At 59.5% G+C, this 22,828-nt stretch overlaps 3 protein-coding genes across 3 annotated transcripts; 1 reads left to right on the top strand and 2 right to left on the bottom strand.

Moving 5' to 3' along the window:
* Positions 1-138: 138 nt before the first annotated feature.
* On the bottom strand, positions 139-4,295 carry PSMC5 (proteasome 26S subunit, ATPase 5). The gene is made up of 12 exons (XM_061475917.1): positions 4,203-4,295; positions 3,579-3,650; positions 3,165-3,234; positions 2,913-3,010; positions 2,505-2,561; positions 2,177-2,407; positions 1,926-2,052; positions 1,611-1,801; positions 1,422-1,520; positions 1,216-1,326; positions 1,053-1,139; positions 139-252 (listed from the first exon to the last, which is right to left on the bottom strand). The coding sequence occupies exons 1-12, from the start codon at positions 4,239-4,241 to the stop codon at positions 199-201; spliced, it is 1,236 nt and encodes a 411-aa protein (XP_061331901.1). The 5' UTR covers positions 4,242-4,295; the 3' UTR covers positions 139-198.
* A 592-nt stretch (positions 4,296-4,887) lies between these two features.
* FTSJ3 (FtsJ RNA 2'-O-methyltransferase 3) lies at positions 4,888-10,782 on the top strand. The gene is made up of 21 exons (XM_061475920.1): positions 4,888-5,038; positions 5,126-5,231; positions 5,424-5,470; positions 5,643-5,722; positions 5,911-6,010; positions 6,167-6,361; positions 6,442-6,557; positions 7,073-7,177; positions 7,337-7,437; positions 7,511-7,591; positions 7,682-7,840; positions 8,174-8,309; positions 8,419-8,624; positions 8,700-8,820; positions 8,902-8,995; positions 9,208-9,355; positions 9,464-9,540; positions 9,683-9,785; positions 9,868-10,051; positions 10,155-10,249; positions 10,491-10,782. Exons 1-21 carry the CDS (start codon positions 4,972-4,974, stop codon positions 10,678-10,680), a joined length of 2,511 nt encoding a protein of 836 aa, XP_061331904.1. The 5' UTR covers positions 4,888-4,971; the 3' UTR covers positions 10,681-10,782.
* Positions 10,783-14,490: 3,708 nt separating this feature from the next.
* LOC133280911 (alpha-2-macroglobulin-like) lies at positions 14,491-22,513 on the bottom strand. Its single transcript, XM_061475968.1, has 17 exons — positions 22,323-22,513; positions 22,127-22,211; positions 21,920-22,034; positions 21,005-21,119; positions 19,794-19,903; positions 19,519-19,680; positions 18,682-18,909; positions 18,346-18,403; positions 18,121-18,266; positions 17,740-17,889; positions 16,972-17,196; positions 16,441-16,447; positions 16,165-16,372; positions 15,610-15,835; positions 15,413-15,539; positions 15,023-15,144; positions 14,491-14,576 (listed from the first exon to the last, which is right to left on the bottom strand). Exons 1-17 carry the CDS (start codon positions 22,360-22,362, stop codon positions 14,559-14,561), a joined length of 2,142 nt encoding a protein of 713 aa, XP_061331952.1. The 5' UTR covers positions 22,363-22,513; the 3' UTR covers positions 14,491-14,558.
* Between the last annotated feature and the right edge of the window lie 315 nt (positions 22,514-22,828).

The raw sequence follows: 22,828 nt of genomic DNA on the forward strand, positions 1-22,828 counted from the left end.
GCCTCTTGTGTAACCAGTTTTTGTCTATTTTGGATGTTTTCTAATAAAAGCAGTTAGCAGCAGCTCGTGTGGGTTTGTGCTGAGTCCCAACACCCCCCGCCCCCTCCCACCCCCCAACCCCACAGCAGGGCACAGGCCTGGCCGTAGCAGCACTTTATTAGAGGTGGTGCAGCCAAAGGAGCAGCCCTGGCCTCGCCGTTACTTCCACAGCTTCTTGATGGACATGTTCTTCTCGCTGTCCTTCTGCATCACCTGGGCACAAAGGAGACAACAGTCGGGTCCATCCCAGTATGCACCTCCCATTTGGGCGCTACTAACGCCCAAACCTGGTGCCAGCCCTGCACAGGAGCTGTCAGCTCCCTGCTGTCATCCTTTGTCACTCACATGGGGACAACCCCCTTAAATTCTAGGCTGACTTGGTTGGGTCTTAAAGCTCCTCCAGCTCCAACCCCTGCCACGGGCAGGGACCCCTTCCACTGGAGCAGCTTGCTCCAAGCCCCTGTGTCCAACCTGGCCTTGAACATTGCCAGGGATGGGGCAGCCACAGCTTCTCTGGGCACCCTGTGCCAGCGCCTCAGCACCCTCATAGGGAAGAGCTTCTGCCTAAGAGCTCATCTCAGTCCCCCCTCTGGCAGCTTAAGGCCATTCCCCTTGTGCTGCCCCTACTTCCTTTGTCCAAAGTCTTGTTTCCAGGTTTCCTGCAGCCCCTTCAGGCACTGGAGCTGCTCTCAGGTCTCTCCTTCGGGAGCCTTCTCTTGTCCAGGCTGCCCCAGCCCAGCTCTCTCAGCCTGGCTCCAGAGCAGAGCTGCTCCAGCCCTCGCAGCAGTTCCGTGGCCTCCTCTGGACTCACCCCAAGAGCTCCAAGTCCCTCTTGTGCTACTGCCCCAGAGCTGGATCAGGACTGCAGGGCAGGGGTCTTAACCCTGCTGTCTGTCCCCAGAACTGACCCCAGTCAAGTTTCTCACCTCCCAGGCCCATTTATGCCTCCCCAACAGGGAGCTGTTGCTGCAGGAAGCCCCCCACACCTCTTTTGCCTCCTCCACAGCACTTACCTTGGCAACAGCCATTTCAAAGTCTTCTTGTGTGACGTGCACCCGCCTCTCCCTCAGCGCGTACATGCCAGCCTCCGTGCACACCCCCTGCGAGGGACAGGGACGTCACCACCGGCCACTGCCCCCTCTGCCAGCCCCAGTGCCACCACGGGCCCTGGCTCACCTTCACCTCCGCACCCGATGCCCCCGGCATCAGCTCCGCGATCTTCCGCAGGTTGATGCCTCGCGTCAGGTTCATCTTCCGGGAGTGGATCTTGAGGATGTCCAGGCGGGCCTGGGGGAGAACGGCAGCAAAGCAGGGGCTGGAGCAGCAGGAATCGCTTCCAGGCAGGTTGGGGACAGGACCAGGGCCGCAGGGACCCCCCCTACCTCCTCGTTGGGAGGAGGGAACTCGATCTTCCTGTCGATGCGGCCGGGGCGCAGCAGAGCCGAGTCCAGGATGTCGATGCGGTTTGTGGCCATGATCACCTGCACGGGACAGCAACCATCACCACTGTGGCCACCACAAGACCAGCAGGACACGGCCCCGGCCCCAAGGCAAGGATGGTACCCTCTGACCTTGATGTTCTTGGTGGCCTCGAAGCCATCGAGCTGGTTGAGGAGCTCCAGCATCGTGCGCTGCACCTCGCTGTCCCCACCAGAGCCGCCCTCCAGGCGGGAAGAGCCGATGGAGTCAATCTCATCCATGAAGATGATGGAGGGAGCGTGTTCCCGGGCCATCACAAACAGCTCCCGCACCATGCGGGCACCTGCAGGATGCAGAGAGGGCTGAGCCCGGGCACACCGAGCTCCATCTGCCCCAGAGCCTGTGCGAGAGGCTGGACCTGAGGCCACCCAGCACCACGGGAGCCACCTCCCCCTGCACCCTGTTACCTTCCCCAATGAATTTCTGCACCAGCTCCGAGCCCGAGACACGGATGAAGGTGCAGTCGGTGTGGTGGGCAACAGCCCTGGCCAGCAAGGTCTTGCCTGTGCCGGGGGGTCCATAGAGCAGCACACCCTGCAATGAGCATATAGACACCTCAGCACCCCATCCATGCTGCACAGGCAGCAGGGAAGACCTCCAGAGGTGACACCAAAGAGCCCCCAGATGCTGGCCCCCACCACAGATCCCCAGCACTTGCCTTGGGCTGGGCAATCCCCAGAGCCTCAAAGAGCTCAGGGTGCTTGACTGGCAGCTCGATCACCTCCTTGATCTCCTTAATCTGCTTGTCCAAGCCCCCTATCATCTCGTAAGTAGAATCTGGAACCTTCTCCACCATCATGAGGGACACGAGCGGGTCCACTTTGTTGGGCAGGATCTTGTGCAGGGTGTAGCTGTCGTTGCGCAGGGCCACACGGCAGTTCGGGGTCACCTGAAGCAAGCAGAGGGGACCTCAGCACCCCTGGGCAGGGCCAGGGCAGGCAGCTCCAGGCTTCCCATGTCCTCTCCTACATTCCCCAAACACTCACGTCATTGATGTCGATGTTCTTGTCCACATCCACCACGAACTTCCCCTCCGGGTGCACCTGGAAAGTGACAGTTGCCACCAGGAGTTATCTCCCTATCACGTGCCCAATAGCCACAATGGGTGCCTGGAGCAGCAGGAAGGAGGCAGGGAGCTCAGCCAACACCAAACACCCTGCAGCCCCTCCTGTCCCCAGGAAGCCTATGCCAGCTGCCTCCCACCAGCAGTGTGGCCCAGGAGGATGGCCACAATGTGCTCCTCTGGAGCAAAAAGGCCTCATTTCCCATCTTTTAGCTGTTACATCCCCTCAGAGCTCCTGTTTGCGCTCACTCCAAGCCTTGGGGGATCAAAGGCAGTGTCTGTCAGACCCCACCCCACTGTGCCCCAGAGCCGGTCACCCTCAGCCCCATACCTTGACAAGCACTTTCTTCTTGTCCATGGCTCTCACCACCTCCCCCACATAGGAGCCCTGCTCCTGCAGGAGCTGCAGCTCCTCCCGCAGCAGGCGCACTGCAGAGAGGGAGACGTCAGCACCAGCCACAAGCAATTGTGCCCATCCCTGCCCATGATAGAGGGGCAGCGCTTGCCACCATGGCTGGCAACTGGGCCAGGAGCCACCAGCCCCAGAGCCCCAGTGAGGAAGACGAGGGGAGCTGAGCCATACCTTTAGCATTCAACTCGTTCCTCTGTGCTTGCAGGCGCCGCAGGTTCTGGCTCTTCTCGTTCACGATGAGCTGTTGGGAGAACAGCTTTGCTGTGCCCTCAATATCCCATGCACTGCTCACAGCAACCCAGCGCGGGCACCAACACAACGGCCTTTGTCTGAGACAGGGGCGTGCGGGGGACAGCCCATCCCAGCAGGGCACAGCTACACCCCACGGTCAAGTGGTGGGACTCATCTCATGCTCCCCCACCACCCAAAGGTTGCTGAGAGCACCTCGGGGCAGCGTTTCCTCCTCCCACCCCAGCGCAGGACACCCACAGCACAGCACAGGCTGTGGGGGCTCCCAGTGCAAGTGTAGGGATGGGGTCACACAGCCCTGGGCGGGCACCTCGTGTACCTCCAGGCCTGGCTCACCTGCAGCTCCTCGATCTTGGACAGGTAGTACTGCCGGAGCCCCGTGCCGCCCTTCCCGTCATCCATCTCCATCTGCGGGACAGCAGAGCTCAGCCCCACAGCCCTTGGCCCCAGGGCCTGGCCATTCCACCCACTTGAGCAGCTTGCTCCAAGCCCCTGTGTCCAGCCTGGCCTTGAACACTGCCAGGGATGGGGCAGCCACAGCTTCTCTGGGCACCCTGTGCCAGCGCCTCAGCACCCTCACAGGGAAGAGCTTCTGCCTTGTATCCAACCCGAATCCCCCGTTTCAGTTTAAACCTCTCACCCCTTTCTTATCACTACATCCCCACAGAAGTCTCTCTCCAGCACCCGCAGTCCCACCATTCCCACCCGCAGCTCCCCCTTCTCCCACAGCCTCCTCCCGCACCCCCAGCCCCGCTCACCCCCTGTTCCCTCAGGGAGGCTGAGGCGAGACCCGCCGAGTCATGGCTCCCGCCAGGCCCCGATCACATGCGGTGGCAGCAGAGCCCCGCGGCAGCACGGCGCGGCCCGAGCACCCCGCGACCGTCCCCGCTTCGCTCCATCCCATCCCATCCCATCCCATCCCATCCCATCCCATCCCATCCCGGCCCGGCCCGGCCGCACCTGCTCGGGCCCGTCCACCGCCATCTTCTCCGCCGGCATCGGGACCCGGCGCAGCCCCTGCCGACAACAAAGATGGCCGCCGCCCCCTTCCTTCTGAGCGCGCCAGGCGCGATAACGTCACTTCCGCTCCCCGCATGGCCGCCGCGGGGGTGAAGTGCACTCCGGTTGCGACGTTGCCGCCATTTTGGTAGGGTCAAAGCTGATTTCCCCCGCACCGAGGGGGGAGCAAGGACGGCTCCTGGCCTCCGAGCCTCCAGCGGAGGAGGGAGCCTCCGACGATACCGGTTACTGCCGCCCGGCCGCGGAAGGGGAGGGCGCGCCACACTCAACATGGTGGCCAGGGCGAGGAGGAGCGGAAGTCGGGCAGCTGGCGCGGGGCACGACGGGAAGGTTGTGAGGGCACGCGGTGGCGGCGGGACCGGGACCGGGACCGGGACCGGGACCGGGATCGGGATCGGGATCGGGATCGGGATCGGGATCGGGATCGGGATCAGGATCAGGTTCGGGACCGGGACCGGGATCGGGATCGGGTATATGTCGCGAGGTGTCTGCGCCCTGGGCTGGGGAAGGGGGCTCCGGGCTGAGGGGACCCCGGGACAGGCCTCGGAGGGCCCCGGGGAGGCACCGGGGGGACGCTGGGGTTGGGCTGTGGAGGTCCCTGGGGACACCGGCCCGGCCCGGGCCTAGCTCACCCGCTCTGATCCTGCAGGTCCCAGCCGGCAGCTGACGGAGGGTCCGGGCCCCGCGGAGGGCCCTGTGCCGGGCCACCATGGGCAAGAAGAGCAAGCTGGGCAAGAGCCGGCGGGATAGGTTCTACCACCTGGCCAAGGAGACGGGTGAGGGGTGCGGGACCGGGCTGGGGGGTCCGCGGTAACCCCGAGCCCTGCTAACCCGTGCCACCCCCCGCCTTCTCCATCCTGCAGGCTTTCGGTCCCGCTCCTCCTTCAAGCTTCTCCAGCTCAATAGGAAGTTCCAGTTCCTGCAGAAGGCCCGGGTGCTGCTGGACCTGTGCGCGGCCCCCGGCGGGTGGTGAGTGGTGTCCGGCCCCGGTTACAGCCCAGTGCTGCCCTGGGCCATTGTAACAAAGCAGCTGGTGTGTTTTCTGTTGTTGTGGCTCTGCCCTTGATACCAAAGCTGATTCCGGTCCCCCGGCAGAGCAGCTCAATGCTGGGGGCTCTGCTGCCATCCTGCTGTAGCTCTGTGCCTCTCTGTTCTCTCCAGGCTGCAGGTGGCTTCCAAATTCATGCCAGTTTCCAGCTTGATCATTGGTGAGTGTTGGGACCCAGCAGGAGCAGACTTGGGCAGGAGCCTCCACCACAGTGCTTGGATGTAGCCAAAGAAGGGGATGCTGGATTTGGGATCCTGGTGGACAGAGAGGATGGGTGGGGAAGCCAAGCTCCATTTTGAGAGGTTGCAGTCAGTGTTCACATCTTTTCCCAGGGGTGGACTTGGTCCCCATCAAGCCCATTCCCAACGTGGTGACGCTGCAGGAGGACATTACCACTGAGAAGTGCCGCCAGGTATGAACCTGTCTCCCCTGCCCTGAGCCTCACGTGCCAGTCTGGTCTGCAGTGGGAGTGGGCATCACCCTGCCTGCTCGGCTGGGGCTCCATGGGGTCGGACGGAGGCAGGGAACTGAGCTGACATGGACAGGGGGTGCTGCCTTGCAGGGGGGTTAGTGGGCCAAACACATGTCCCTGCCCCTCAGGCCCTGCGCAAGGAGCTGCAGACATGGAAGGTGGATGTGGTGCTGAACGATGGAGCACCCAACGTGGGAGCCAGCTGGGTGCATGATGCCTATTCCCAAGGTGGGGTTTGCCTGGCTCTGGTACGTTCTAGGGGCTACAAGGGTGGGCACATCCCATAGCCCAGCAAGGCAGGGTGGCAGTGGGGTGTGCAGTGGGACAGGGAGCTGGGCATCAGGGACAGTGATGACCACTGACTGCTCTTCTCCCCTGCTCCAGCCAACCTGACCCTCATGGCCCTGCGACTGGCCTGTGATTTCCTCTGCAAGGGTGGCTGGTTCATCACCAAGGTTTTCCGTTCCCGGGACTACCAGCCCCTCCTCTGGATCTTCCAGCAGTTCTTCAGCAAGGTCCAGGCCACCAAGCCCCAAGCATCCCGTAATGAGTCTGCTGAGATCTTCGTGGTGTGCCAGGGTGAGTGGCCAGGGGGCACCTGCAGCTGCTGGAATGGGGCTGGGAAAAGCCTGCTGCTAGCTCTGATTTCTCCGTCCCAGGTTATCAGGCTCCAGACAAAATCGACAGCAAGTTCTTTGACCCAAAATATGCTTTCAAGGAGGTGGAGGTTCAGACTAAGTCTGTTAGTGAGTTGGTCAGCAAGAAGAAGCCAAAGGTATGAGTAAGGCCAAAGACACAAATGGGGCTGGGGCCTGGGGCCAAAGATGCTGTAATAAGCAAAGTCGCACAGGAAGATGAAAGGTCTGGGGATGCAAAGTGGTGGAAGAGCCAGTTTGGGGGAGGTTTGCAGCCTCAGAAGGTGGTGCAGTGATGGGGAAATGGTGATACAAGTTGTGAAGGTGGGGATGGACAGTAAAACCTTCCCTGCAGTGGTTGGCCACTGGGTTTGTATCTCCATGAGGTGTCTTTAGGACACAGGACAGCAAAGACACTGTCAAGTGGCCTCAGCTGGGCATGTACCTGACACAGACCTCTATCACCTCTAACTCTGAGGTGGACTGGAAGACACTGTGGAGCTGGCAGGTTGGGGCTGGAGACTTGCCTCATCCCTTGGTCATGCAGGCATGTTTAGGTGGACACTTGCAGCAAGACATGAGTTATTTGCCATCGTTCAGCCTTTAGGGGTTATTGAAGCTGCACCTTGGCTCATAGCACTCCCTCCTCCTGTAGGCAGAAGGCTATGCAGATGGTGACATGACCCTCTACCACCGCTTCACCCTCATGGACTTCCTCAAGGCTCCCAACCCCGTAGACTTCCTCTCCAAGGCCAATGAGGTGAGGACCCAAAGTGAGGGGCACCTTGGTGGCCCCGGAGGCCTCCCGAGGAGCACAGAGCGATGCAAAGAAGGAGCCAGGTGCCCCAGCTATGGCTCTGTCTGTAGCAGCAGGAGCTGAAGCTCAGGGGGATCAGCTCTTTCCCTGTGCTCTGCCCAGATCACACTGGGGGATGGTGAGCTGGAGAATCACAGCTCCACCACGGAGGAGCTGCGGCAGTGCTGCAAGGACATCCGTGTGCTGGGAAGGAAAGAGCTCAGGTACTGGGGGTGACTGGGACAGGCTGGCTGCTGGCCCTGGTGGCTGTCTCTGACTCTCTGCCTCCCCACACAGAGCTCTGCTGAACTGGAGGACAAAGTTGCGGAGGTTTTTGGCCAAAAAGCTGAAGGAGCAGGCGAAGGAGCTGGATATCAAGTAGGGACAGCAAGGGTTGCCCCAGAGCTCCAGCGTGGTGGAATAGGTCTGCCACCAGGAGAGGTGGTCTGAGCTCCTTCCTTTTGGCAGCCTGAGCTCTGGGGAAGAGGAGGAAAGCAAAGAGGAGGAGAGGAAGGAGAAGAAGACATCGCCAGGAGCTGCAGCTGATGAGGTGGCAAAAGAGGAAGAGGAGGAGGTAGAGCTGGCGTTGGCAGAGATGAAGGCGAAGGAGCTGGCAGAGTTAAAGAGGTAAAGGGATCTCACATGAGGAGAGATGGGGGAGCACGGGAGCCTCCAGCCGTGGGCACAGAGGGTGGCAGTGTCAGACCCCGACCCTCTGCTGACAGGAGGTGGGGTCTATGGGTCTGGGGTCCTCAGGGTTGTCTGCTCTTCCAAGCAGGTGAAGCAGTTGTTCCAAGCTGGAACAGGCCCCTTATGTCCCCACTGGGGACCCCTGACAGAGGGAGATCGCAGTGGTGTGAGGGAGATCTATCACTGATGTGGCAGTGGATGTGGATTGGAGATGTGGACGGGGGTGGCAGGGGTAGGCAGAGTGTAGCCTCATTCCTTTGCTTCTTCCAGAAAGAAGAAGAAGATCCTGAAGGAACAGCGGAAGCAGCGTGAGCGTGTGGAGCTGAAGATGGACCTCCCTGGTGTCTCCATTGCTGATGATGGGGACACCAGCATGTTCTCCCTCCGCACTATCCACAGGACCCCGGTGTGTGGGGCAGGAGGAGGCCAGGCTCCCACAACTATTGGGGCTGGGACAGTGGTGGGCACGTGGCTGATGGGCTGGGACTTAACGACTTGTTTTACTTGTGTTGTAGCTGCTGAACGAGGTGACCCGGGGGGACATGGCATCAGCGGATGCCCTCCTGGAGATAGGACCTGGGGACGATGACATTTATGTCTCGGATCAAGAAGGAGAGGACGATGTGTCCCTGGCCAGCGACCTGGACCCGGAGGAGCTGGTTGAGATAGAGGCTCGGCAGCGCCGGCTGGAGCGGGAGAGGCGAGAGCAGGGTGCAAAGAGGTGAGAGCAGGAGAGACCTCCCTGGGCAGAGAATCCAGCAGTGGGGTGGTCTGATCCTGGTGCTGCTTGTAACAGGGTGAAGTTTAGGCAGAAGGACGATGAGGAGGAAGAGGAGGAACAGGAGAATCCCCTGCTGGTACCCCTGGAGGAGAAGTCGGTGCTGGAGGAACGGCAGACCAGCCTGTGGTTTGGGAAGGTGAGTTCTGCTGGGCCCACAGCAGCAGCCTCAGCCCAGCAGCTTCCCTGTGTCCCCTGACCTGCTGCTCCCCATCCCCAGGATGCCTTTGCTGGCATTGAAGATGATGCAGATGAGGAGCTGGAGCTCGGGCAGTCGCAGATGTTGGCTGAGAAACAGCGCGAGTCTCAGAAAGGTTTGTGGGGGTCACAGAGGGACAGCCCCAAAGTCCAGGCTGGGCACTGGCTCACACCATGGTTGGAGATATGGCTCTGAGCATGCCTGGAGATCTCCAGAGGTTGTTTCCAACCTGAGTCATGACACAGTTAGCGAGCTGGGTATCTGGAGGAATGATCTGCAGTGGGGTTTGTCTCAACCCTTTCTTACTCAGTGGTTCCTGTTCCCCAGACAAACCAACAAGGAAGGAGCAGAAGAAGGTGCCCCAGGAGGAAGTTCCAGCTGAGCCCCCGCCTGCAACAGACACAGGACCTGACACTGGTAAAGTGCAGGATGAGCAGAGCAGTGATGATGACAGCAGCAGCAGCGATGAGGAGAGGTGAGGCCTGGGAGAGGGATGGTCTGGGTGTTCTCCCACAGCTCCACAGTCCTGGAGAGCTGGGAGGTGAGGTGAGCACCCCAGCCCTGACCACTCTCCTCTCTGCAGGCCACCAACACCAGTGGGGAGGAAACGGGGCCGTGTTGAGCCATGTGGCTTTGAGGTGGTGCCCATCGAGAACCCATGTGAGTGCTGGGGGCTCCTGGACCCACGTGTGCCCAGTGATACTGTGCGAGTCCCTTTTTAGGGACTGGAGGCAGGGTCACACCAGGCTTTCCCAGGGCTGCTTCTAGACAGGGCACGCTTTAACCCGTCTGTATGTTGCAGTGAAAAGAGCCCGTGTCCTGGATGCAGAGGGCTTGGCCCTTGGCTCTGTCATCGCCACCTCCAAGAAGGCCAAGCGGGATTTGATTGATGATTCCTTCAACAGGTACTCGCTCTGCCAACAGGGCACAGGCAGGTGGATTGGTGAGGAGACCCCACATCCTGCTTACCTGAGTCCCTCCCGCCAGGTATTCCTTCAACGAGGATGAGGGCGAGCTGCCGGCCTGGTTCACGGAGGAGGAGCAGCAGCACCGGCGCCGGCAGATCCCGGTGGACCGGCAGACGGTCGAGGCCTATCGGCAGCGCTGGCGCGAGATCAACGCCCGCCCCATCAAGAAGGTGGCAGAGGCCAAAGCCCGCAAGAAGCGGCGGGTGAGTGGGGCTGTGGACCTGTGTGTGGCTCCGTTCCCCCCCTTCCCGGGTGCTCCATCCCTCCTCAAATCCTCCTTGTCCCCATCTCTCGCTGCCGCCACAGATGCTGAAGAAGATGGAGCAGATGAAGAAGAAAGCAGAGGCTGTGGTGAGCACAGTGGATATCTCGGAGCGGGAGAAGGTGGCCCAGCTGCGGCGGTGAGTGGTGAAGCTGAGGTCCAGATCCTGCCTGTTGTGCTGGGCTGGTTCATGATGCCTTGTCCCTGCAGCCGCCACACAGGAACAGCTCCTGGGTGTAACCCAGCAGGGTTGGCAGAGGCTGGGCTGGATCTGGGTGCACGTTGAGGGCTGGCAGAGGAAGCACAGGAGCCCCGTCTTGGGGCCAAACTGATCTAGCTGGGCCAGGGTCTCGGTCTCACCTTTTGCCATTCTCTCCTAGCATCTACAAGAAGGCTGGGCTGGCCAAGGAGAAGCGGCAGGTCACCTACCTGGTGGCTAAGAAAGGTGTGGGACCCCGCGTGCGCCGTCCTCCTGGGGTCAAGGGCCAGTTCAAGGTTGTTGACAGCCGCCTGAAGAAGGACGTGAGGGCTCAGAAGCGCAAAGAGCAGAAGAAGAAACGCCATAAATGACGTGGGACCAGCTCCATCCACAGGGAGGGACTCGGCTTGGGAGCAACCGGCTCATCCTGGCCCTCTGCCCCATCCTGGGGACAGGACTGTGACAGCCACACATTGCTATTGGTGCCTTGATGTGACATTGCCTCCTGTCCTCTGGTGGGGCAGGGAGGGTTTATTTGGCCTCAGCGCTGCAGCACTGACCCCCTTTGAGCTCTGTTGCCATTACTGACTCTTGTGGAGATGGCATCAGCATCCACACCAGCCCTCACTGTCCGCAGGGAGGTCGTGGCTCAAGGGGATAGCTCCCTGGGCCATGCTTGTCACCGAGCCCTCGGGCAGGTGCCTATCCACGGGTATGCACAGAGCAGCTCTGGTTACGGCAGAATTAAACCCTGGTCTGAGGTTGCACCAGGATGTGTCCTGCTTCCCTTCATCACATTTGACTGGCAGAGGGCCCAGCCAGCAGCGGGGCCAGACCTGCACCCACCCTGCCCCAGCCAATGCAGTCCAGGGCAGCCCCCCCATCCCTGCACCCCTCATCACTGCCACCCTCCCTGTATGGGACGCTGCAAGTTTAGGAAAGAGACCAAGAGGAAAGCTGTGCTTGAGCCAGTGTGTTCATTTAGAGCCAGGCAGGGTCTGGGGACTGTGGCTTCTCCCTGTCAGCAGTGCCTGAATCCGGTTGCAGAGGTGGTCCCTGCAGCCCTCATGGTGGCAGTGGTACCATGTTGGTGCCAGGGATGGGAAGCACGGGGTCCTGGTGGGGTGGGAGCTGCTAAAGGGGGATGTGACAAAATCCAGAGGGAGCTGCAAGCACCTCAGCCATGTTCTGCCCTCGTGGAGGGCCAGGGCTGGGGTCAGAGTGGGAGCAGAGGCCATCGCCTGTCCTGGTTCTCAGTGACTGAGGGAGCTGGGATGAGCGGAGGGTTCCAGCTGCCAGGCTTCAGGCTGTGCTGGAAGCTTCCCTACTGACCATCAACATCTTCAACAGGAGATAGGGGTGTGCTGAGAGGAGAGGGCCCCTGTCCCTCCAGCTGAGCCCCATCCCTTGGAGCTCAATGTCTCATCCCCTGTATGAGCCCAAATCCATGGGTGGGGAGCTCCATAAGGAGCACAGGAGGACTGGGGAGGGTCTGAGCCCCCTCAAAGAGGCCCAGCTCTTCTCTGCATCCCACAGCCTGGGTCCTCCCTGACCTCAGCTTCCCAAGCTCTGCCCAGCAAGACCCCATCCATTAATCCAGGGCTCCAGGCCCTCTCTCCACCTCCATCCTGACTCATGGCCCATCTTTCCCTGGCTCCAGGGACTCAGCACAGGCCACAGACCCCTTCAGGGTCAGTGGGTCCCCATCAGGGTCCCGCTGGTGGGGTGACCCTTCTGCCCTGTCAGGCTCAGCCCCTCCCTGAGCTGCAGGGTGCACTGTAGGCAGCACCCTTGCTATCGCCTGCAATGGGAAGGATGAGCTCAGGGTGAGCTGCTCCTGTTGGTGAGCCCAAGCTCATTAATGGGAATTGAAGCCCAGCCAGGCCCCCTCTGGGCCACTATGGTGGCCACCAAGGCCACGCTCCCAGCAGGGCTCACCTATCTCATAGCAGTCACACAACACCACGGTGCCTGGCTTGGGGGTTCCTCACTGGGAAGTCCTGAGGGGTGAAGGTGAAGGTGTCCTCCTCCTGTCTCAGCTGTGGAGACATCCCAAGGATGAGGTGCGACCATCCATGATGGGGAAGCATCCCCACACCCCAGCACGGGGGGTCCTGCTCCTGTCCCCGTACACAGGGGGGACACAACCACAACTCCAGGCAAGGAGAAGCGGTGACATGAGAGGTGTAGGGATGAGCTACACCACGGAACTGACCCCACTGAGGCCTTGAAGAGGTCCTGGCTGCACAGAAACCTGGGCTGGGGTGCAGGGCCAGCATCCCTGCTCTGCTTCTGGGTTCCCCTTGACTCCTCAGCTCAGCAAAGCAAAGGCTCTGCTCGCACATCAGCTGCACGTGAGGCAGCACCTACAATAAACCATCCCAGAGGCACCAGCCATGGGCAGGGACAGCCCACCGGCCTGGCCAGCAATCACAGGCATGGGATGAGCTCCCACCTCCCGCCAGCCACGGACGGATAGACAGACACAGAGAGGGCTCACAGAGCTGCAGACACCCCAGGTGCTAGATGCAGGATGAGGACAGGCAGGGTCCTCACGTCTCCACATACCAGAGGACGATGGGGATGGCCACAGCCTCCTCCTCCAGGCGCTGGAACGCTGTAGACCTGCATCTGCTCTGCAGCGAGATCTTTGCTCTCCATGCAGTGAGCAAACAAGGGCTGGCAGAGGGACCTGCAGGTGCAGCCAGGGCACTGTTTGCCCACAGCCTCCTGGGTTCAAGGCTCTGGTGGCCTTTGGAGATGGGAAGAAAGGTTCCCATAGGCTGTAGAGGTTGAAAACCAGGAGCAGGAGCCTCATACACACGGGTTTGCTGGGAAACCACAGCAGGAGGGAGCAGGAATGAATCCCCACACCGAAAGCAGGCAGCACATCCTGGGTACAGTGTGTGAGCTGCTGTCTCACAAGGGCTTGTTTCCAGGTACTTCAGATCTAGCCCAAAAGCAGCTGTTTGGGCTGGGTGCAGGGCTCAGGCTGTCTTTTTGCCCGGTTTCCTCCAACTGCATCAGCTCAGTTACGGGCACAGGTACAGAATGGTGCTGGGCTGGGAGCCGGACACCAGCCTGGGCACAGGCTCCTTATTTCCTAGTGGGAATTTAGGGAAGTTGAGGCGGCCCCATGACTGCCATACAGTGCTCTGGGCACAGCCCGCTTCCCTTTGGGGTATGGGGGGGGGGGCAGAGGCTGCAGGAAGCCATGGATGGGGTGGATCTCTTTCCCATGGGCTGTCCCCATGGATACAGCCCTGCCCTTCAGGAGCAGCCCCACACAGTCTCAGTGTGTGGAGGATGCTGGTCCCTGCCAGGCCATGGAGACAAGGTGGGAGCACGGCCCTGAGCCCATTCTGCTGCTCCAGGGTGTGGGCATGGGTCAGTGCCCCGCAGGCATCCCGGGGATGGTTCCATGTGAAGAGGAGCTCAGGGCCATCAGCGCAGGAGGCAGTGGGGGCTGTGAGCACTGAGGCCGAAGGGAGATGGAATCGGGAGCAGGGGGAGCTCTGCCTCTGCTGTGGGGATGCTGAGGGGAAACAGCACATGGAGGATGCGTCATTGGGTGCCTGAAGCAGGAGCCAGTGTCCCCCAGCCCCTCCTGACCAGGCACCACTGACCCCACGCTGTGCTGCTGCTTCTCTGCCTTGTTGCCAGCGCAATGAATGCTCCCTCTGGTTTGGTCTCAGCTCTCTATTCAGCAAAGCAAAGTGAAGGTGCAGCCCCAGTGACACATCACGGAGGCGGAGGGGAGCGTTGTGCTCCCCGCACAAAGTGTGGTTTGGGGTTGGCTTTGAGCAGGGATGGTGGAAAGAGCCTGAAGCAAGGGAGCTTCCCTGCAGGGCCGACATTTCGCTGCTCATCTTCCTCTTCGCTTATTCCCAGTTCCGTTTTTCCTCATTGTTTCAGCCTGGCAGAGCAGGGACAGGGTCAGGGCAGCCCTGAGCATCCTCTCCGTGCCCAGCCATCAGGCTCGCACTGCTGTCCCAAGGTGTTTTGCCAGCCCTGGATCAGCTCAACTGCCCTGATCCCCTCTCCAAGGGATTGCCTAAGGGAAACCACAACTTCACGGTGGGCACCAGGGCTGGGTTTTGGAGTCCTCATCTTAACCACGCTGCTTCAGGCTCCTACTGGGTCTGGTGAAGGGGATGAAGGGATGGGAGAAAGCTGCCAGCCCTCGGCTGTCAGGTGGGATAGGATGGAGTCAGGAGCAGGGGGAGAGCCACACAGCTGCAGTTTTCCTTCACATCAGTCTTGGAGGCTTTAAACGCAGGAATACAGCAGGTATGAGACTGGCGTCAGTCAGCCTGCCCTTCTCTGTCCCAGAAAGGCCTTCCTACCTCCAACAAATACCCTACCTGGAACCCGACCAGCGGCCCATCGGCTCTGATGGCCCATGAGAGCTTAGGGCCACCTGGGCTGTCCTTGGAGCAGGCACATGCACGGTGTGATGAGAACATCACACACCCAGCAGCCTCAAATGTACCAGTCTCACCCCAACAGGGAAGGCAAGGCACCATCCCACTGATGGTGGGTGACGGTCCTACTAAGCATGGATGCACTTGGTGCACCCTGCAGCACCCACAAGCTCCATTCAGCCTGGCTGAGGGATGGGGAGATGCTCTGCTCCGCTCTGCTCCATGGGTGACTGCTTTGGGTGCAGCTCTGCTCCTGGCAAGAGGGTGGCACAAGCACCTCCGTGCTCACCTGCACCATAAGAAGCTTTGTCTCGGTGTCTATGTGCCCATGGGCTGGCACCACGGGCACCTCGGTGCCGCAGAGCTCCTCAGATTGCAGGGCCCTGGCGATGACGGTGGTGTTCACCTCCCCTGTGAAGGGAGATGGGGACATGGCGGTGATACTGCCTTAGGGGCTGGCTGCAGCTCAGAGCCACCCTGGGGACATGGGGAAGGAGGAGCGTGCAATGGATGTAACGGGACCGGGAAATAGAGGGAAGAGATTGGAGAGTGGAGAAGGGAAAGGGAAAAGGGGAGAGGAAGCTTGGAGGGGGAGGAAAGGATCAGAAAAGCAGTGACAAAGAGGAGGGTTTCAAGCAGTGTCTGGGCTTTCCTACCCCATCTCCAGCCCTTTTCATACCCATGCTGGTGGCTCTCACATCCCACTGGAAGGTCCTTGTTTCATCTGCACACACACAACCACCGTTCACCTCATCCGAGCCAGCCAGCACCTCCAGCTCCACTGACTCCATCAGCACCACCTGGACCTGCCAGACCACAGCTCCCTCAGCCACCACCGGGCCCCCAACCCAGAGCCCCTTGCCTGGCCCCTCTCACCCTCAGGCAGTGATGCAGGAGGTTGAAGACAGTGGCCACGAGGGTGAAGGCTTCGTGCTGGACCACGGCGTAGGGCAGCGCCAGCTCCACGAAGAAGGGCTTGAAGGTTGTGATGGTGGTGGCAGGGGCCAGCCCCAAGCCCAGAGGGGATGTACAGAGCATCCCCACTTCCCACTCAGTGGTGATATTGGGCACCGGCACCGTCACCTCCGCAGAGCCATGGTCCCTGCAGGGAGGTGGGAGATGGATAGGTTTTACACAGTGGGTCTGATGGGCAGAGCCAGCAGAACCCCCTTCCTCTGGGTCTTGGGGACCATTGGTGGCCATCATACACGTGGAGGTGGGCAGAGGCACCATCAGTGTCTTAGGGCACCCCCTGCCTATAGGACAGACTGCCCGATCTCTCCTAGGCTCAGTGCTGAGGTCCAAGGGAAGGGGCTGAACGTGTCTCAGTGTCACTCCTGATTATGTGGACACTGAACCGGAGGTCTGGGCACTGCACCCAGCGCTGAAGCTGGTGCAGTTACCTGAGGTCTGCTGGGGCTCCTTACTCACCCCACAGGCACCAGCTCCCACAGCCACGTTTCCAGGAAACCCATCTGCATCCCCGGGTCCTTCAGGACATCTGCCAGAGGATCAGCCTCCAGCTCTGGACCTGCAAACAGGCGTGACTTGAACGTGCTGCCAGGAAGGATGGGAAGAGGCAGGATGCCTCCGGCCATTATTCTGCAGCCAGCACTGAGGCTGTTACAGATCCTCCCCACTCACTCTGGGGGTACCGATGGCTGCTCGATGGGCAGCCCAGCTCTATGTTGGTGGCAGTCTTCAAACTTGCACCCTGAAACAGAGCACATGAGAGAGAACAGCAACCACGCCGGAGCCCACAGATCCCCACATGCCTTTTCCATCCCTCTCTGACTCCAGGAACCAAAGCCCCATGGCAGAACAGAGCTCCTGAAGATCAGGACCCCCTGCCACGCTGTAACGGGAGTGCAGGAGAGGAATATTTGTGCCAGGAGAAGCTGCTGCATCAGGGAGAGCTGGGGAGGATGCGGTGAATCTGCTCTGCCTGCTCCAATCCCAAACAGCCCCAACACCTGGGTTTGCTGCCAGTGGGAGACGCGCACCCCCCAGAAAGCAGGGGAATGCCGGGACAATCTTTTCTGTTCTCTCCAAGCACAGATTTGTGATGGGAAGAGCAGAGCTTTGCCCCTTCCCTATGGAATGCTGCAGGGCCTGAGCTGGCAGATGTGTGTGTCCTGAGCTGGTCTGTGAGCACACACACTGGCTGGGCAAAGGACTGGGTGTTCCCAGCACCCTAAGGAGGAAGAGGAGTGTGAGGAAGGGCTGGAGGGCTCATACCTCAAACAGGCTATAGGAGCCTGGCTGAGCGTCAGGCTGCAGGACCTGCCAGCTCCTCGGTCGGCGGCGGCAGGTCCTCCTCTTCCCTGGCACATCATAACAGTTAATGGATGGAAGGAAGAGAATTTGGCCTCCATACCCACACCTCAGCTCCTGAGATGAAGTAAATTCTTCAAGTTCAAAAGAATAGGTGGATCCAGAAGGTATTGGAAGTGAGTTATAGACCTAAACCAAACACATGAGCTTTGGGTGAGAAAGACAGGAAATGCTCCTGGCCCAGTTCCAACCCCTTTTGCCCCTGTCACTGCCCCATAGCTTCTGCACCTCCCTGGGTGTCATAGTGATGCCACCATCTCCAGCCCTTCCACTGGGACCTGTCACTTCCCCATCTCTCTTCTCCCCAAGGGCAGCGATGCTTCCCAAGGTCCCTCTTTGTCCTCCCCTAAAATCATAGAGTCATAGAAGCTTTGGGTTGGAAAGGACCAAAGATCATCCAGTTCCAGCCCCTGCCATGGGCAGGGATGCCTCACACTGGACCGTGTCTCCCAGGGCTCTGTCCAACCTGGCCATGAGCACTGCCAGCAGTGGTTCTCTGGACAACCTGTTCCAGTGCCTCAGCACCCTCACAGAGAAGAACTTCTTGCTGTATCTAAGCTGAACTTCCCCTGTTTCAGTTTGAACCCGTCACCCCTTGTCCTATCACTATAGCCCCCATGCCCCAGCAGCAAGCTCAGGACCAGCCTAGCACCGAGGTTACTCCAGCCTCACCACGTCGGGGTTGAGCTTGCCCTTGCTGCTGGAGGACTGTCCACGTTGATCCACGCCATAGATAGCACAGAGTGACCCCGGGGCAGCCTGCACCTTCATGTGGAGCTGGGAGCCCACCACAGCCCTCTGCTCCGAGAAGGACAGGTTCACCTGGAGAGAAGGGAAGCCTTTGGGTTAGGGGAGAGGGGAGCTGGTCCCAGGCAGCTGGGCACCATCGTGGAGGACTGAGCTCAAAGCCGGGGGATGCTCTGCAGCAGCAACAGGGACAGGAGAGGAAGGAAACCCCTCCCTGAAAGAAGAGCCTGGGCCCAGCCGGTTGCAGGGGGTGAGGAAGGGCTCAGTGCCCCCATCTCCCCTCCGAGCCCAGCAGCCTCTTCTCACCTCGCTGGGGAAGCACTTGGCCACCTTGAGCTCGGTGCTGTCGGCCACCACCTCGCTGCTGGGCAGCACCACGTAGCCCAGCACCTTGGCTGCGGGCACCAGCTCGAGGCCGATGGGCAGCTCCAGGGAGAAGGAGCCGCTGAGCCCTGGACAGTGCAAAGGGAGGGGAGTGAGGAGCAGGCACGGAGCAGAGCCCTGCACAGCCCCACGTGCCCCAGGACCCACCGGCATCTGCAGGCAGCTCCTTCCTGAGCACGGTGGCGATGGTCCCCTTGGCCAGGACCTGCAGAGGAGGAGGTGGGGATAACGGAACCTGTGCTGGGTGGGGAAGCGGCACCAGGAGATGAGGGGAGGCTGCGGAGGATGCTCAGGGACAGACTATTAGACCAACATGGGATGGAAATGGTGCCCCAGCACCTGACACCTCCAGAGTCCATCCCTGAGTCCAGGAGTATCTGCCCAGGGCTGGCTGGAAACGAACTCTGCTGGAGGGGAAGATCCTCCTCCCCTGAGCCCTGCCTCTCCTGCAGCTTCCCCTCTCTCCTCAGGTTGAAGGCTCACCAGTAAGACCACATCCAGGCTCTGCTGCTTGCTCCCCATGGCCTTCTCATCAAACACGTAATCCACGCTGAGCTGCAGGGGCTGGCCGCAGGGCAGCTCCTTTTTCACCCTGTGTATCTTCAGGAAACTTGTGGTACCCACAGAGACGGCATACGCGTGGCGAGGAGCACTTTTGTAGCTGCGATGCTCCAGGTTTTCATCCTCAGAGGCTGCAGTTTTGACCTCACCCTGAAGGGTGGAAATTGGGGCTGTCAATGGCAAAGATCAGCTCAGCAGCAGAGCTCAGTAGGGGCTGAAAGCCACCCTGTGACTGCCACCCTCTTCGCTGTGACATCCCTGCAGGAGCATGCAAAGAAACACAATCCAGGTGTGCTCGGCACCCAAAAGCGTGGAGCTGCGTGCCATCATGGGGCTTGTCCAAAGGACACTCGAAGGGGATGGCAAGAGGAGGCAGGGATCTATATGCTGATGAAGCATCCCAGAACTACCTGATCTTGTGCCCAAGTGGTGAAGGTGGAAAGGATCCTGAATTTGGCAGTGAAGAATGAGAACAGTAAGGCAGAGAGAAGGAATTAGAGGGAGAACATTACAGAATACACCAATAGTGGGAGTGGAGCCTTTTCCCAGCGCAGCAGGCAGGAAGGGTGCTGAGATCTGTAGGGTTTGACTGGCAGCAAGGCATGAAACAGGGTTAATACACACATGGAGCTCTTCACCGTGGGATGCTCTGGGTGCACAAAGACCAAATGTGGTCAAGGGGAGGCTGGAAGTTTTGGTGTAAAAAACTCTGTGATCTTTACCAAAATCCGGGTGTCTGAAGGGAAATGGGTCACTTACATGCATGGAGACCCTGTCCTTCCAACCAGAGGTGTCCAGCTCGAAGGAGGCTCTCCCCGACCCATCTGTGAGCAGGGTTTTAGTTTGGATTTCTTCAGCATTAACCACCACCAGGAGCTCCTTCTCTGTTAGGGCAGAGCCGTTAAGTCCCTTCAGCAGCATCTGCACGAGGAGGAAAGGGGAGATGCTGGGTGGGATAACAGGGTTGGAGGTCTGAGGGAGTGGGATTGGGTGCAGCAGGAGCCCTGTAGGGCACAGGGACCACCCCCCATTACCGTCCCAGTGTAGGGGACCCCAGGCTTGTAGAATTCATCACTGCTTTCAAACACGATGATGATCTCTTCATCCACAATCATACAGCTCTTTCTGGCTGTGCGCTGCATCCCTGCGGAGAGGAGAAGCACTGAACACCATGCCCTTGTGATTCCCACCAGGAAAAAGGGGTCAGAGAGTCTCAAGTGTGCAGCGTCACACGTTCTGCTGTCTCTGCAAGTGGCCATAGGAAACAAAGCTCTCCTCTTGCAGGCAGTGGCTAAGGGGCAAGTTTGCACAGTGCAGAGCCACACAGACTGGGCAACATGCAAAACCAGAGTCATAGAATCATGGAATGGTTTGAGTTGGAAAGGACCTCAAGATCATCCAGTTCCAACCCCCTGCCGTGGGCAGGGATGCCTCCCATTAAACCATGTCACCCAAGGCTCTGTCCAACCTGGCCTTGAGCACCGCCAGGGATGGAGCATTTACCACCCCTCTGAGCACCCTGTGCCAGCGCCTCAGCACCCTCACAGGGAAGAGCTTCTGCCTTAGATCTAACCTGAACGTCCCCTGTTTCAGTTTGAACCCATCACCCCTTGTCCTATGACTCCAGTCCCTGATGAAGTCCCTCTCAAGCATCCTTGTAGGTCCTCAGGTGAGACAGGATCTACAGCGTGAGCAGGACCACGCTCTGTGTGCTACCCAAATACCGAGCGTTACCCGAAAGTGCCCCTCTTCATGGCTGTAAGCAAAAGAAGAGGCCCCTCGCAGCTGCATTGTGCTGCCATTAAGCTTTTTACTTGACTCTAAGGATGTGTCTAACAAACCCTAACACACAACCAATGCGACAGTTTATAACTAGATTCAAAGCCGAAAAGACCTACTAAGACCAACAGTACCCTGGTAGCTTCCCAGGCACGACTCAAGCACACCAACTAGTCTTCAGGGAGGCAGAGGAAGGTGAGGTGCATGACGGAAGGGATATGTGAGGGAGAGGATGCTGGAAGGGGAAGAACCTCCTCATCAGCCTTCAGGACCTTGGGGACTGCTCCAGCAGTCAGGAATAGAAGGAAAAATGACACCAAAGCAAGCATGGGCACAGAGGGACTGGTGGTAATGGATGGGAAGGACAGGGACCCTGGGGACACCCGAGCAGAGCAGTTGTGCCACATCCTCCAGGTGCCACCACCCCAGGACGTCACCGCGGGGCTGTCAGCATCACTGTGCTCACCAGTGCCCTCCTCCAGCAGCGACACAAAAGCGTGGAGCTGATCCTCGTAGTCCAGGCTGGTCAGGTTGAAGGAAGTGGCTGGCACCTCGGTGGAGAAGCAGCCGTTCCTCCCGGTCTGAATGAGAGAGTCACCCGTGTTGGAATCACAGAGCCACAGCATGGGTTGGGTTGGAAGGGACCTCAAATCTCATGAAGTTCCAACCCCTGCCACGGGCAGGGACCCCTTCCACTGGAGCAGCTTGCTCCAAGCCCCTGTGTCCAACCTGGCCTTGAACACTGCCAGGGATGGGGCAGCCACAGCTTCTCTGGGCACCCTGTGGAGGCCACGAGGTTGATCAGGGGCTGGAGCACCTCCTGTATGAACACAGGCTGAGAAAGTTGGGGCTGTTCAGCCTGGAGAAGAGAAGGCTGCGTGGAGACCTCAGAGCGGCTTTCCAGTATGTGAAGGGGGCCTACAGGGATGCTGGGGAGGGACTCTTCATTAGGGACTGGAGGGATAGGACAAGGGGTAACGGGTTAAAACTGAAACAGGGGAAGTTCAGGTTAGATCTAAGGCAGTTCTTCCCTGTGAGGATGCTGAGGCACCGGCACAGGGTGCCCAGAGAAGCTGTGGCTGCCCCATCCCTGGCAGTGCTCAAGGCCAGGTTGGACACAGGGGCTTGGAGCAAGCTGCTCTAGTGGAAGGTGTCCCTGCCCATGACAAGGGATTGGAACTAGAAGATCTTAAGGTCCTTTCCAACCCAAACTGCTCTATGATTCTCTAACTCTGGCTTTGAAGCAGTTTCACATGAGAGCCGGATGACCTTGTGATGCTCAAATGATGCACCCAGCCATCATCAGCCCAAGCACCCCAGAATGGGGAAAAACTGCTAGGACCAGCACCCATGTGCCTTCTCCCTCTCCTGGTGCCTTCACCTGACCCCTAAGCTCAGCACAGGTCATCGCAGGTGCGTTCAGGACAGCACCAAAGCTGTAGAACTGGCACAGGCTGGCCTCAGCTCTGCCTCGGAAGGTTTTCCCTGATGGGTACCTGTTGGGAGGGAGCAGGAAGGGGAGCAGATGGGGAAGATGTGAAGGGAGCATCACCCCAGGAGCAGGCAGCTTTGCTGCTCTCCAACTCACAGCCCACAGACGTCCAGTGGGATCTTCTCATCCTTTTCCGTCACAAAGCGGGGCAGCCGGATCAGCACTTCAAAGTTGGACTGTCCTGGGGGGGGAGAACGGGATTGTTCCCATTTCTTCCTTCCTCAGTTTCTTGCCATTCCATGAGATGGCTCCCAAAGAGCCTGCGTGGAGCCCAGCCTGCATCCGCACGCACCGGAGTCCTTCACAGTGAATTGGTGAGAGCTGCCCTCCATGCTGATGGTGTAGGTGCCCAGGGCCGGCTCTGCACCCAGCGAGAAGGACAGGTCCACGATGCCCTGCTGCAGGCTCACCTCTCGCCACTCCGCCACAGGGTTCTCGTTGGGATCCTGCACATGGGGACGTGTGGCATCAGCTCATGGAGACAAAGACAGGGCAGGTGGGGTGAGAACCTCAAGGACTCAGGTCACTCTGGGTATCCTCGAAAGAAGCAGGGGTTTTGCCCTGACATCACGCTCAGAGCATCCCTGGGGACATCACCTCTCCAAAAGGAAAATTCCCCACCCTGGGTGCTGTATTATCTGAGCTCCAGCCTGGTTACAGCAGCTGGAGCTGGCAGGGGGGTGCTCCAGCCTGGACTGGTTGCTCAGGGGATTCTCCAGTTGGGGTCAAAGTCCCTGTAGCAATAGCCATTGCCACCTTCTTTTGTGTAACCTCCCAGAGGACATCCTGTCTCGAAGG

This window comes from Pezoporus flaviventris, unplaced genomic scaffold (assembly GCF_033815535.1).
Source record: "Pezoporus flaviventris isolate CSIRO_AGI_PZ_B2104156 unplaced genomic scaffold, CSIRO_AGI_Pfla_v1 ptg000091l, whole genome shotgun sequence".
NCBI classification, from domain to species: Eukaryota; Metazoa; Chordata; class Aves; order Psittaciformes; family Psittacidae; genus Pezoporus; species Pezoporus flaviventris.